Source organism: Vipera ursinii (assembly GCF_947247035.1).
Source record: "Vipera ursinii genome assembly, chromosome: 3".
NCBI classification, from domain to species: domain Eukaryota; kingdom Metazoa; phylum Chordata; class Lepidosauria; order Squamata; family Viperidae; genus Vipera; species Vipera ursinii.
The window spans coordinates 34,409,490-34,423,365 of record NC_139516.1 but is presented as its reverse complement, the minus strand read 5'-3'; the positions used below and the strand labels follow the sequence as shown (position 1 = coordinate 34,423,365).

At 42.0% G+C, this 13,876-nt stretch overlaps 1 protein-coding gene across 1 annotated transcript in view; it reads right to left on the bottom strand.

The window, feature by feature from the left end:
* Positions 1-13,456, bottom strand: part of DENND2D (DENN domain containing 2D) — a 47,042-nt gene extending 33,586 nt beyond the window's left edge. The window contains exons 1-3 of the mRNA XM_083358257.1: positions 13,277-13,456; positions 5,215-5,393; positions 2,393-2,505 (exon numbers count right to left, since the gene is read on the bottom strand). Of these exons, the coding sequence (XP_083214383.1) occupies positions 2,393-2,505; positions 5,215-5,393; positions 13,277-13,340 (356 nt within the window). The 5' untranslated portion in view covers positions 13,341-13,456. The remainder of the gene's footprint in view (positions 1-2,392; positions 2,506-5,214; positions 5,394-13,276) is intronic.
* Between the last annotated feature and the right edge of the window lie 420 nt (positions 13,457-13,876).

The window sequence follows — 13,876 nt, the reverse complement described above, 5'->3', positions numbered from 1 at the left end:
TTGTGGAAGAATGTCAGGGTGGGGCCAGTCTCACCTCAAGGGGAGTGGTGTTCTACAGGGTAGGAATCACAGCAGAAAAGATTTGCTGTCAGCAAGAGGACCTCTACCATACCTCTTCTCCTGGACATAATATAATGGGCAGATATAACTGGGTGGAGGGTCCCTCAATCAACTCGGTCCCATGGCATGAAGGGCTTTAAAGGGCAAAACAGTACCCTGAATTGGACTCCAAAGCAAACTGGCAACTAATGTAGCTCACAGAGCAGAGGTGTAACATGTGCTGTTCTGTAGGCACACATAACTTCCTGCCCCATCACATTTTGAACCAGTTAATGATTCAGAAAACTTTCCAAAGCAGACCCATATAGTGTGTGTTGCAATAGGCTTATCTGGGAGATGACCAAGATGCTTCCTGACTCAGGAATAGGCACAAATAGTAACAACAGGAAGCTGTGCAAAGGCGCTCCTAGCCACAAATGCCACCTGTTCTTTGGGTAGGAGTCATGACTCCAGGAGGCTGCCCATTCTGCACACCAGGTCTGTTTGGAGCAGTGCTACTCCGTTCAGTACCAAAGATAGCATAGTCCCTAAACCAGAGGGCTGCAAAACCCAGAGCCACTCAGGCTTACCAGGGTTCAGTTAAGCCTGTTGTTCCTCATCCAGGCTCTCACAGCCTCTAGCTATCAGGATAGAACGCCAACCGCAAAATATGTACAAAATTTATAAAATAACAAAACATAAAAATAACCAACTGTTTATAATATTTATAAGAAATAATTTGCAAAGCATTGCATGGAGATTACCGTATTTTCCGGCGTACAAGACGACTGGGCGTATAAGACAACCCCCTACATTTCCTGTTAAATTATAGGGTTTGGGCTATACTTGACATATAAGACTACCCCTCTTCCAACGCACACCAAATAAAAATTAAAAAACATCAGATTTGATTTTAATATGGTAATTTTAATTCAAATGCTTATGACATGCAGGTATTTAGTAGGAAAACTGTCACTTATAAACATAAGGCTGTTTGTCATCAAACATGTAAACATAAAACAGTGCAAGTGGATTAAACTTTTCCTAATTCACTCTAAAGCTTTCCCTGCGCAGACCAAATGGGAGATCCACTCCAGGTTTTCCAGCCAGCCCGCCCAGTTCCTGAGTCAAATGTGTCCTTAGAGCTAAGCAGCTGCTCTAGCTGCTGCCTTCCCCACCTGCCTTTCAAGTTGGGATAGACTGCAGCTGCTCTTCAACTTTAGAAGGAAAGACGCCCAGACCCCAGCCTGTAAAAAATCAGACTGCAGCTTCTTCTCCAATTGGTCCCGCTTTCCCTGCGCAGACCAAATGGGAGATCCGCTCCAGGTTTCTCAGCCAGCCCTGTCCCTAAAGTTTCAGCACCCGGCGTATAAGACGACCCCTGACTTTTGAGAAGATTTTCATGGGTTAAAAAGTCGTCTTATACGCCAGAAAATATGGTATACAAGAAAGGCTGTTCAGTGCAGCATTTATTTTAGCCAGCACTACTGAAATAAAAAAAGAAAATCTGCTTAAAATCCAAAATCTATTGAGGCTACCATACCAAAAGTTCCCAAGAAGGACATTCTGATTATTTATGGCCCAACAGAATGCAGGGATCTGTTAAGCTTATCCACAAAGCCAAGAGATTGCTATGACCTAACCAACCATATGTAGTTAGAGTCCCCCCCAAAAAAAATCTCTTAGGAATATTAACTTTATAATTACCAGTTCTAATTCCCTTTGTGGTGCCCAGAGCACTGTACAAAAAGCATGAAAAACCATCTAATCACCAAACTATTCAATGGAATTCATATTAAAATACTCCCTTGAAACAAAACAATAGAAATATCCCTATTTAAAATAAACTCGTTAAAACAGCCCATTTCCTCCTCTGACAGCATCTTGTGGGGGTTGCAGATTATTTAAACTACTGTTACTGAACATAAGATTGCAACCTTTCTCTCCTTTTGTATTCGGATTCAAAACACTGTATTTACTACATACAGGAAGCCACCAAATTAGCATTTGGCTAAAGATCTTCAAGCAACAGCAGGAAAGATGCCATATTTGCTTGCTGAATAACTTGTCAGGTGAATTTTCTCAAACAAGCTGTACTGGAAAATTCAAGAATAGTAATTTTCCCTAAAAAGGGAAAGAAGAGATCCAAAGTACATACTGATTTAAACAAGTACTATTTGTTTATTCAAGTACATATATTTATTCTGCTGAGTGGAATAAAAGTACAATAATTCGGGACTGATTGTTATATAGAAACCGGGAAAATGTGAACTTTGTTTTTATTTGCTTTTGTTTTCATGGCATTCAACACTAGGTCTCTTGTAAGACTAGTATACTATCCCAGGACAGTTACCTCTTATACTCCATGAGGGGTGCCCATTCATTACCATCTGGGAAGCAGAACAAGGGAATGGCCTGAAGCAATCTTTCCTCTTCTTCACGCTGTCCTCTCAGTAGATTCTCACGCTGAAATGCAAAGCAGAAAGTAGATGCAAAAAAGTTTCTCTCACAACTTTATTCTATCTGTACTTTTGAGTCAGTGTTGACTCATGGCAAGTGCCTGGAAAAATACCTGTAGAGTTGAGAGGAAGTAACCGGCCCAAGGTCATCCATGTGGCTTTGCGCCTAAGGCAGAACTAGAATTCACAGTCTCCCAGTTTCTAGCCTGATGCCTTAACCACTACGCCAGACTGATACTCTTCTCATAATTTAATCTAGAAAAATCAATGTCTAGGTTTGTTAAGAATGCAAAAATGAAAAACCACAAGACAGAGTCTGCTTACACCACTTACTTAACAGATGCATATTTAATTGTATATGGTATGTGTACTATTGTATAACTATCTCTGGAGAATTGCTATAAGGCTCAAGGTCATCCACTTCTGTCAGGACTAATCTGAGAAGCAAACCTTCAGTTCTTATAAACGGATAATTCCATATACTCAGTGGTGGGATTCAGCCAGTTTGGCAGAACCGGTAGCTAATTTTTTGTTGCCCAGGCCCAGAATGGACTTCCGGAAGCGGCATCCACACAAAGAACCGGTTGTTAACACATTTGAATCCCACCACTGCATATATTGTACATACTAGAATTATTGTTCTCAAAATGATGGTTATGTTTGTAAAATTAGTAAGATATAAAGCACTTTTTGCATTCTCAAGGGACATCCAACAATCATTATTAGCAATGTGTAGCCAAATAATATTTTTCTAACTTTTTTCCAAATCCACATTTCAACAAGAAAACATTTTTAATCTACATATAATGAATACTAGTCTGTCTTTAAAAATACAATTGTCTCCAAGAAAAAACAAAAACTGGTATTATATTTTTGAACTCATTACTCGGTGGTAAAACAGATGTTTTGTGGGCAGAAAATCCAACTTATATTCTGGCATTTTCAAACAAATGATCAAACATTAATTAAATACACTAATGTGATATTTTCTGAAGGCTACATGTAATCCCGATGCTCAGGCTATGGGCCTCTGAGATAGCAGGTGATCAGGAAAGATCTGAAAGCTGCTTCTAATTTGATTCTGTATACAGCTTCCTAGATCACATACATATACAGTTTGGTTGGTGCTCAACACTAAGCAGGATTTTGCAAAAGGAAAAAAAAACAGTAAAGGACTTGCAGCAATTTAGCTGCATACCTTTCCTTCTATGCATACATAATCATGAAGCAGAACTTCATGTAAAGAAATCTTCCCTCATCAGAATATAAACAGATCTAAGGATTTCCCCATTTGCAAATAACCATAGCACAAAGATGACTAGCAATATCTTTTTCAGGACCCCCTGAATATTGCCATTATTGTGTTTTATCTCAGCCCTTGATTGACACAGTGGCAAATTGGAGTTTATTTGCCTTATTACTCCAACTTTGTCCAAGGACAGCTTTAAGATATATAAAATCAATTAGACTTTGTCATGCCTTTCTTTGAAATCAGTTGACAGCAGCAACATGAAGACACAAAAGAAGCAGGGCAGATTCAGCAATCGTGCTATACTTTCCGCCAGTGGAAAGATGGATGAGTAGTAGGGAATAGTAGGGAAAGGCTTCTAAGTTGATTATTAATCTAAGGGAGAGATGCCGTATTTGATGCCTCTACAGAATGTCTTAGGAACAAGGCCATACCCATAGTATGAAGTTTAAGAGCACCTGTTTTAAGAGCACCTGTTCAGCAATGAAAGCAGCGGAACAGCAGGTTACATCTAAAGCATTTTGTATTCATATCTGGTGGTTTTGGTAGTTTGTGTCATTTCATAGCGAAAGGCAAGATTGACCTTTATGATTCTCTTAAGAATCTGTCATATACTTCCCCTTGCTACATAAGTTGAGTGATGAAAATATATAGCCAAATGAAATCAAACTGCTGCGCTACAATAGGAACCATACGAAGCAAAGCCACAAAGCAAAAGATAATGAGGCCCAGATAGTCAAAAACAGAAAATAAAGGGCACAGATTCTAACTAAGGAGATTACTTTGGAGAAACAGTTAGACCAATACAACCTAAGCTTTAGCAGACATCCATGCACTTTTTTTTTGTTAGGGAACAGATATATCTCAAGTAGTCTCAAATAAGACAAACTGTCTGGCCATTGCAATCTTGGTGCCTTCTTCCCTATCTACATTTGCTATAAGTTGGCATGCAAAAGGAAGAGTGGGTGATTGATGTCAGAGCTTCTAGGTAGATAAAATCAAGAAGATTTTATCTACCTAGAAGCTCTGACATCAATCAACCACTCTTCCTTAATGCTTTGAGGTAGACCCTAATAGCAGTTCTAGTTTGCGCTAACTTGGATTCACTCCATGTTGTCCTTCAGCACTGCTCTAGGCATCTCTTCAACCATTTCATCTCCTTCAACTCATTGGTAAACTCCAAAGCATTACAAAAAGGCAGTCAGCATCACTGAGATGTTCCACTATCGTCCACACACTGATGATATCTTATGCTAGATAATGTTAGATAATCTCACCCAGAAGCTTCATGTAGATATTAAAGAGGAGTGGAGAGAGAACACTGAATGAAATGCAATTAGAGCACAGCCAGCCACAGTTGTTGCTCCAGGTTTTGCACATATTTTATCTCTGAGAAATATATGAAAAAGGCTCCTAGCAATGTTCTAATTTCTACACATGATGAGATCATTATGTTCAATTCCTTACCCTTGGAAATTGATAGGTAATCTTGGGCTCATAATTTCCCTTTGTGTCCTTTTTAAGTGAGACTACAACCAGGTATTCAAAAAATAGGTGTCCAGCTGAAGAAGACAAACTGCTTCTCTGTCTCAGCCTTACATCAGCACCAGATTTGTTTTCTGTAGGATTTGCATCCTGGGAGTCACCTGTAATGCAAAACAACAGCAATGTTATATGTAAAATGTAAAAATCTTGGCTAAGATAAGACAGACATTCCATGTCAAGGAAAGTGAATTATCTGTCTTGAAATAAATGCTTCTAAAGATAACAAACTGAAACTATTCCTCACAATTTGCCTCCTATCTGTGGATAGGGCGCGCAACTTGGGAGTCCTCCTAGATTCACGGCTTACCTTAGAAGATCATATAGTAGCCGTGACTAGGGGGGCTTTCGCTCAGGTTCGCCTGGTGCGTCAGTTGCGGCCCTATCTAGACCGGGATGCCCTGTGTACGGTCACTCATGCGCTCGTGACCTCTCGTCTTGACTATTGCAATGCTCTCTACATGGGGCTTCCCTTGAAGACCACTCGGAGGCTCCAACTGGTACAGAATGCGGCCGCGAGAGTTGTCTTGGGAGTTTCCCGGTACTCCCATGTTACACCTTTGCTCCGCGAGCTGCATTGGTTACCAGTTGTCTTCCGGGTGAGGTTCAAGGTCTTAGTGATGGTTTTTAAGTCCTTACATGGCATGGGTCCGGAATACCTCAGGGACCACCTGCTGCCGGCGTCAACACCCCTCCGCCCTGTGCGTTCCCACAGAGAGGGCCTCCTCAGGGTGCCTCCGGTCAGAGAATGCCGGCTGGTGGCCCCCAGGGGGAGGGCCTTCTCTGTGGGCGCCCCGGCCCTGTGGAATCAACTGCCGGTTGAGCTCCGGATGGCACCGGATCTCCGCTCCTTCCGGCGCGGGTTAAAGACCCACTTATTTGAACAAGCTGGCCTGGCCTGATGGGGAGTCAATTTAGGGTTTTAATTATTTGTATATTCCTATTGTTTTATTTTGGGCATTAATTTAATTCTTTTTTAACTTTTGTACTTTTGTATTTTTATTATATGCCCTGTTCACCGCCCTGAGTCCTTCGGGAGAAGGGCGGTATAAAAATCCAATAAAACTAAACTAAACTAAACTATAGACAATAGCCCTAACAAGGCTTATCTTCTGGTGCATAAACCCTTGCCCCAGTTTCTTTCTCATTAGCAATGCATAACTAGCAGACATTTATACATAGCATTCACGTTAACAGTGATCTCAACTCCTATCCCTTATCATCTGTTGCTGCACACATCCTCAGTCTTTATACAAAATTTCCCCCAAGAAAGCAGTGATGACTTGAACCATCTGCTCACAACTTTTGTCTTAGGGTTCCTGCTCTGAATCGAGAGTATTCTACATTCACATCTACACTGACATCTGCTCTCTTGAATACCTTCATTGACATTCACTTGGCAGGTAGATACTACGTAAAAATCTGTTGCTTCCTCCAGGCTTTTTTTGAATGGATGTTGCTATTACCATGGTGGCAATTTTTCAAAACAATCTTCTTTAAATATTGTCTAAATTGTATTTATCTACCACTACCTAGTAAAGATCAGAAAATCAATATAAATCTTTATCCATGGGTCAGAAAGGAAGGAAAGAAAGAGCAGAACAGAACAAGAGTCATCTTGTGGAGGAGATGAGTGGCATAAAAGTTGAATAAACAAACAATTAAATAATATGTATATAGAAATGCAAAGAAGCTCTTCTGATTTAGTCAAACAATAAATTACAGATAATGACTGCATCAGGCTGCATGAGGCAATGTTTAATAACTTTTGCCAATAGGTGGATCCAACTGCCTGAAGGAAAAAAATCAAGTTTTAAGTAAATGAGGAGTGTAGAGGAAAATCCCTTCTGTGTTTGCCTTAGACAGCTGATTCTATAGATAAAGAGGTGAGGAATGTCATCACCAAAGCAGAAACAAATCTTGGAGAACACATTTCCACCCTGCCATATAATCAAGTCAGCACCCAGTCACCCTTGACATCTTGTACATCAGCTGCATTTGAAAAACATGCTAAAACTATAAGCCATCCTTAATTAACTATTTTGGCTGTGGTTATTGGGCATGCTCAGCACAGACCAACCAATTATATTATAGCTTTTAATGGGATGGTTTAGTTCACACAATACTGTAATGGCTATTTTGCTCAAGACATTAGAAAAATATAAATTAAACATATAATCTGAAAACTGTATTTGAATCAAATGTGGTTATAAGAGTCAATTATTTGAACTGAATATAGGAACAAAATATAGTTTCCCACTTGCTTCTCTATTCTATGTAATGTCAGTGAAGACCCTCCAATTGGAGCTACAGAATAATTTAAATATTGACAGGATAGCTCCATAGGTTGCCCACTTGTAAATGCTTTTTCATGGCTTTGATGCTATCAAAGCCAAACAAATATTAGCTTTTGTGAGGAAATACCAAAATAAGAGGAGGGAGCAGAATTTACAATAAATTTTTAAAAGACCAAAGCTCTGTTCATCAAAATTGCTTCCAATATAGAATGAGTTAAGAAACAAATCTTGCTTTATGATTTTTCACTATAGACATAAATAGTGCTAATTCCAAGATATATTTCCAAAGTAATATTTATTTATTTATTTAATTCCATTTATATCCCGCCCTTCTCCGAAGACTCAGGGCGGCTTACAAGCTTAGCAGTAGCCTTCATTCTATGTATATGCCTGCTTATTAGGGCTTTCACACACACCCCAAGCGGCATTATTACAAAGTCAGCTTATTGCCCCCAACAATCTGGGTCCTCATTTTACCTACCTCGGAAGGATGGAAGGCTGAGTCAACCTTGAGCCTGGTGGGACTCGAACCTGCACTAATTGCAGGCAGCTGGTGTTACTTAAGGAGGCATTAGCCCACTGCTCCACCAAGGCTCTTTTACAAACAGTTTGCATCCAAATGCATGTCCTGTATCCTGAAATATATACACCACGTAGGCTAAAGCAGGCGTGTCCATCCAGCAGCCTGCGGGCCACATGCAGCCCTGGACAGCTAGTAAGGCAGCCCCACGAGATAGTAAACTTTTAACATTATTGGGTTATTTATATACATTATATACTTTATATGCGTGCCAAGACAATTCCTCTTCACTCACTGCAGCCCAGGCAAGCCAAAAAGCTGGACACCCGTGGGCTAAACAGTTCAAGCTGTTTTATTCCTTCTTCTCTTCCAATTTAGCCCCTGCCAATCTTCCCCAAAGCACTTGTCACACCCTATCGTGCCCCTCCATTGAATTCTCTCTTACCAGATATGGCAGCGGCTGCAGCTGGGTGCCCAGCAACTTGAAGCAACGGGGGTGGCGGTGGGAGGCCAGGCGAGGGGGTGAACATGCCTGGGTGGTGGTGGGAAGGGGGCCGAAGGGTAGAGGAAAAGGCGTGGGGAGGCAGGGCCAGCGAGGGGGTGGAGGGCCGGTGAGGGAGTTGAGAAGAAGGGGAGCAGGGCGGAAGGATGGGCTTGGGGTGAGCTGCACCGCGGCTGCACCCTCCAGTGCTGATGCTAAATTATAATTTGTAGTTTATAAAATTAAAGGTCAGGCTTAGTTAGGCACTTATTAAACTATTTAGGAGAGCTGCACCTCTAAAAATGATTACATTTCCCAAATTATTACAACTTTTTCAGATATTACCAGTGTCTTTAACCAGGGAAAACCCTGAAAAACTTTTTGGAAAATGTGTATTCCAAACCAAAAAGCATGCATAAATATAAAATTGTTGTAAAGCAATATCTCAAAAGGGATGGAGATTTTCTAATACACTGTATGATTTAGGTGAAACCCCTATTATTTTGAAAAATAAACTTAAAAACCAGAAAAAAACTGAAGAATCACATTCATATTAACATTTATTATTTCACACAAAAAAATAGATCTAAAATTTTACAAAGAGGGCTTGCAAAGTTCCTTCTTGGATTGCACAACTGAAATCTGCAAAAGTAGCACCAAATATGACTACTGTCATCTTTCGTCACTATTGGGCAACATTCTTTTTCACTTAAATTAATAAAGTTAAAGCACAAGAGAATTGCCACTGCTCCCAACTCTACATCCAACATTTTTCTTACAACTGGCTGGGGAAGAAGGAGAGGGAAGGGACAGGAGTTGACGGCTGTTTTGGTGCCAATTCTCAAATCTCCCTGGGTGTTCATGTATCAGAGAGGAAAAGACACGTCTATGCCTAAGAGATTTCTGGACTAAAACACCTGTTTTAACAAAGCTCCTTTTTATACATTTTTGTTAATATTTCCTCCTTTCGATACCATTTTTGTATTTTATTTCACTTTACCTTATCTTAATATTTTGCTTATTTCAGGAATTAAAACTAATTAAAAGTACCCAGTGCTATAGATAAAAGTACAAGATGCAGAATCAGCCCTGGAATTTTGAAATCAGCAAAGGCTGCAAAACACACACAGACACAGAGATTAATGAGCTCCTCACTTCAAAGGTTTCCACTGAAGACCTGATTTCTTGGAATCCTGTGAGCAGTTCTTCAGTGCTATCCCATCCATCAGATGAAATGCCAGTGTCTCCTCTCCCTACTGTCTCCAGCTGACAAACAAAATAACACCCTAACCCAGGCATGCTGGCTGAGGAATTCTGGGAGTTGAAGTCCATGAGTCATAAAAGGATCGAGTTTGAAGACCCCTGCCCTAACCATACACACATACCTATCAGATTGTTTAATGAAATATTGCCTTTTACTGCTCTGACTGTAATAGCAACTATTTCTGTAAAAATGGATAATCTGAAGAAATCCTTTGATGCCCACCCAGGAGTGTTACAGAAAGCAAACTACCTTCAGTGAGCTTCTGTGCCGGATACCCCTCCATCTGGATGGATAAGTAGCCTGGAAAATGTAAAACCTGTGCTCCTTCAAGCGCAAATAGCAAAAAGGACTCGGTCCTCATGTATCAACATAAATCGGTTCTTCTTAATAACAGCATTAATGTGGGGAGATTGAGATCATTTTTTCCTAAGCTTTCACTGCCAGCGTCATGCCACTGACATTGTTCATGTGAAATGAACATATGAAATGCTTCCCATCCCAAAAAATAATAATAATGGATTCAGTTGCTTTTCAGAAATACTACTATCAACACTTTTAATAATGAGGATCTTTTAAAGGACTGCTTAGAATTACCTCTGTTTGGGAATTCTCTGATGATAACATGAAGCCTCTTCTAAACCACATTACATCAGCTTACTCATTCCAAAACGCTGTGTCTGTTTTCCCCTTCCTTTTCTGCTTATCTTGCTTTGAACGGCTGGAGAAGTGGGGGGGGGAGAGTAAAGTGGCCTGCCTCCTTCTATTCTCTGCAGTCATCAATCAGTCTGCAACAAAGACCAGAGAGCAGAAGACCATCTTGTCCTCTGCTTCCAATAACTATCACAAAAGGGGACGTTTTTCATCCACCACTTTCTTCCATCAACTCTGCTTTATTTATTTTTGAGATTTCCTCCCCGCCCTTTACATATCAGTAGCCCCACATAAAACTCTGTGAAAACATTAAGAGGTAAAGATATGTTCAAATTCAAAAAAATGGAAAGGGGCAAATACTTTACAGGTAAACTCAACTTATGACCATTCATTCAGTGACAATTTGAAATTATGAGCGTTCTGAACTAAGGGACTTATGACCTGTACCTGCAGTTATGGTTGTGGCAGCACCCCTGTGGTCAAGTGATCCAAACTTGGGGGGTTTGGCAGCCCATCCACACTTAGGGTGCCAGGATGGATTAACTGCCCCACTCTCCCTCTCGTCTAAGCTCTTTTGTCCCCCTATCGCCGTTCACTCCACTACTCCAAGTTGACCTTTGTCAATTTCTTATTCCTTCCTGCAGATGAAGACATGGTCTAGCTCTTCCTAAGGCAGCTGCTGGCCATATAAAACAGAGCTGCCCAGATCTTGGGAGGAAACTATTACAGGGAAGAAAGTCTCACCTAGTCAGCAGCTGCCTGGGCACACCTTATCAGCAGTGGTGACAAAGATCAGCTGGAGCCTTGGAGTGCAGGGTGGCAGAGACTACTCTGGCTAGGCCAAGGTAAGGTTAGGCTTCATGCAGCACAAAGGGGCTTCCTCGTGCACTGTGCTACTAGGGCTTTTTGCAGGCCCAGAGCTCCACACCAGAAAGCCTCTTTGTGCCATATGAAACCATCCTCATTCCAGTCCAACAGCACAGTGCAGAAGGGCTCTCTGATACATTGCAGCTGTGAGTCATTTTGCAGTCACAGAGCATCAAGAAGCGCTTGACTGCAGTGTATTCTTTTCCCAGCCTTCCTGAGCTCAGGCCACATCACAGTAGCCTCCTCCCTCAATTGTGCACAACCTGCGTTGGCCCTCAAAAGGCAGCAACCCCATGCTCCACACCTGGCATTCCCTCCACTTCCTGCTTAACAGGAATTATGAGTAACTAAGACCACAGGGACTGCTGTCACTAAGCTATGCAGGAAATTTTGCTTTAGGACCACATCACTTAGTGATGGAAACTCCAGTCCCAACTGTGATCGTAAATCAAGGACTATCTCTACACAAAACTATAATCTGTGTTTGATTTTGGCTGTTATATGAATTACATTCAATTTGCAGTGTTGCACGAATCCAGCCATTGTGTTGTAGACTAGAAACATTTACTTTGTGAACAGAACAGAAAAGGGAGTTGTTCACCTGCTCCACATGTGAATTTCCTGGTTCCTGATACAAAGTTGTTACACATCTAAGTTTACTTCATACTTGATATAAAATAATCCCAGCCTTGATGATGAATTAATCCATCGGGACTCACCAGTACACACTGTCATACATTTATACTTAATCTTTTTCAATAACGTAACTTGCGTTTCTCAGCAAGTTTCTCATTCAACATGGAGAAATCCAGCAGTTGCCAGATCACAGGTATTCTTAAAGGCCAGATGTACATTATAGCACAGATGAAAGAGGCCAAGGGCTTTTACACCAGTATAATAAAATAGAATAGCCTTAATTCCAGGGATGGGATTCAAATATGTGAACAACCAGTTCCCTGTGTGGATGCCACTTCCAGAAGTCCATTCTGGGCCTGGGCAACAAAAAATTAGCTACCGGTTCTGCCGAAGTGCTGCTAACTGGCTGAATCCCACCACTGCTTAATTCCCTTGCTCTAACCAAACAAGTAACCAGAATTAGGCTCAACATCTTATCCAAAAGTATACAGAAAAAAGCTATAATCAATGCATTTGTTAAGGTTTCTTAGATCTCATTGTTATTTCCCTTCAACTTGACTACATTCTGTCAAAAACGAGTAAAGCTTGGTTAAGCGGAAACTGAACTGCACAAAACAACCTTCATTTCTGCATCCTGTGTCTTAATTTTCCGAAAACCTTATCAATTCTAATCTCCAGTTGCAAAAAAACATTTTGTACCTTAAAAGCCCATCGAAATAATTATCACACGGACTTTTATGACCAAGTATCATAAAACCCAATCTGGCAGCTTCAGCTTATTTATTTATTGTCACTTCACTTCATTCAGTCAGTCCTATTCCCAAAATTCTTTCTTCCCGTTTTCCCGGTTATTCCAAACGTTTCCTTCCGTTGTCGTCACATTAAGTACACAAGGGACTTTCCTACCGTGAATTTATCGGAAGCGTGGTGGGGAGACGCGGGGGGACATCGCTCAGCGTCTGACCAACCGGCTGGGGCAGAGAATAAGGGCAGACCCAGCACAAACTTGGCATGGTCATTTCTGTCGGCCCAGCCCCCCCCCCCCAAACCTCCCCAGGGACGGAGTAGGCACGGCGCACCCCAAGGCGCAAATTCACTAACTGGATCGGCGAGCACGTTGCTTTTCCCGAGAGTTCGAACTACAGCGGAGCCGGGGAAGCAGAGCGAGAAGAGCGAAGGGAGGAAGAGAAGGGGACGAAGGCTGGGCTGGCGCCAGACTGACGGACAAGTGGGAGGAAGAGAGCTCGCCCGGTCCTGCCCCTTAAGCTCACCTCTTCTAGACGATCTCTGTGTCAGGCTATTTCGGAAGAAGCGGGCGAGCTTCTCTCCCGCCATGCCGTTAAGCGGCTCGCTCTCTTCCGCACCAAGCTGCTGGCCGCCGTCTCCTAGTCCCGCTGCGTGTCGACTTAAAACTTTACACCTGGGAAAAGTGAAAGCGGTGGCAGCAGCGGAGTTGCCGGGCGGGAGGAGCCTTCGGGAGGCTGGAAAGAGGCGCGCTGCAGTTCCCGAGCGAGGCGATGGGTGGAGAGCAGAAGCCTCTGCCTGGAGGAACAACACCTGAAAGGCGGCAGCCTGCCAGGAAAACACCAGGCCGCCACGTGCGCACGCCTCGCTTAAATTGAGACAGAACTCTGCCCGCATTGGTTGTGGGATCCTCAGGCTCTCCGTGTCCGCACAGTGTCATTCAAACTCACAAGAGACTTTTCTCGTACATTTGTACACCGCTGCAGGTCTTGGCCTTTCCTTACCTTGCTAATTACCTCTTTCATTCCTGTTTTGGCCCGACTCAGGGCTTATCCACAGGACATAGTCAAACTTATGACAGCTCATTATTTGTGCAAATTATTCAAATTGCTAATAAAGAGTCGGGC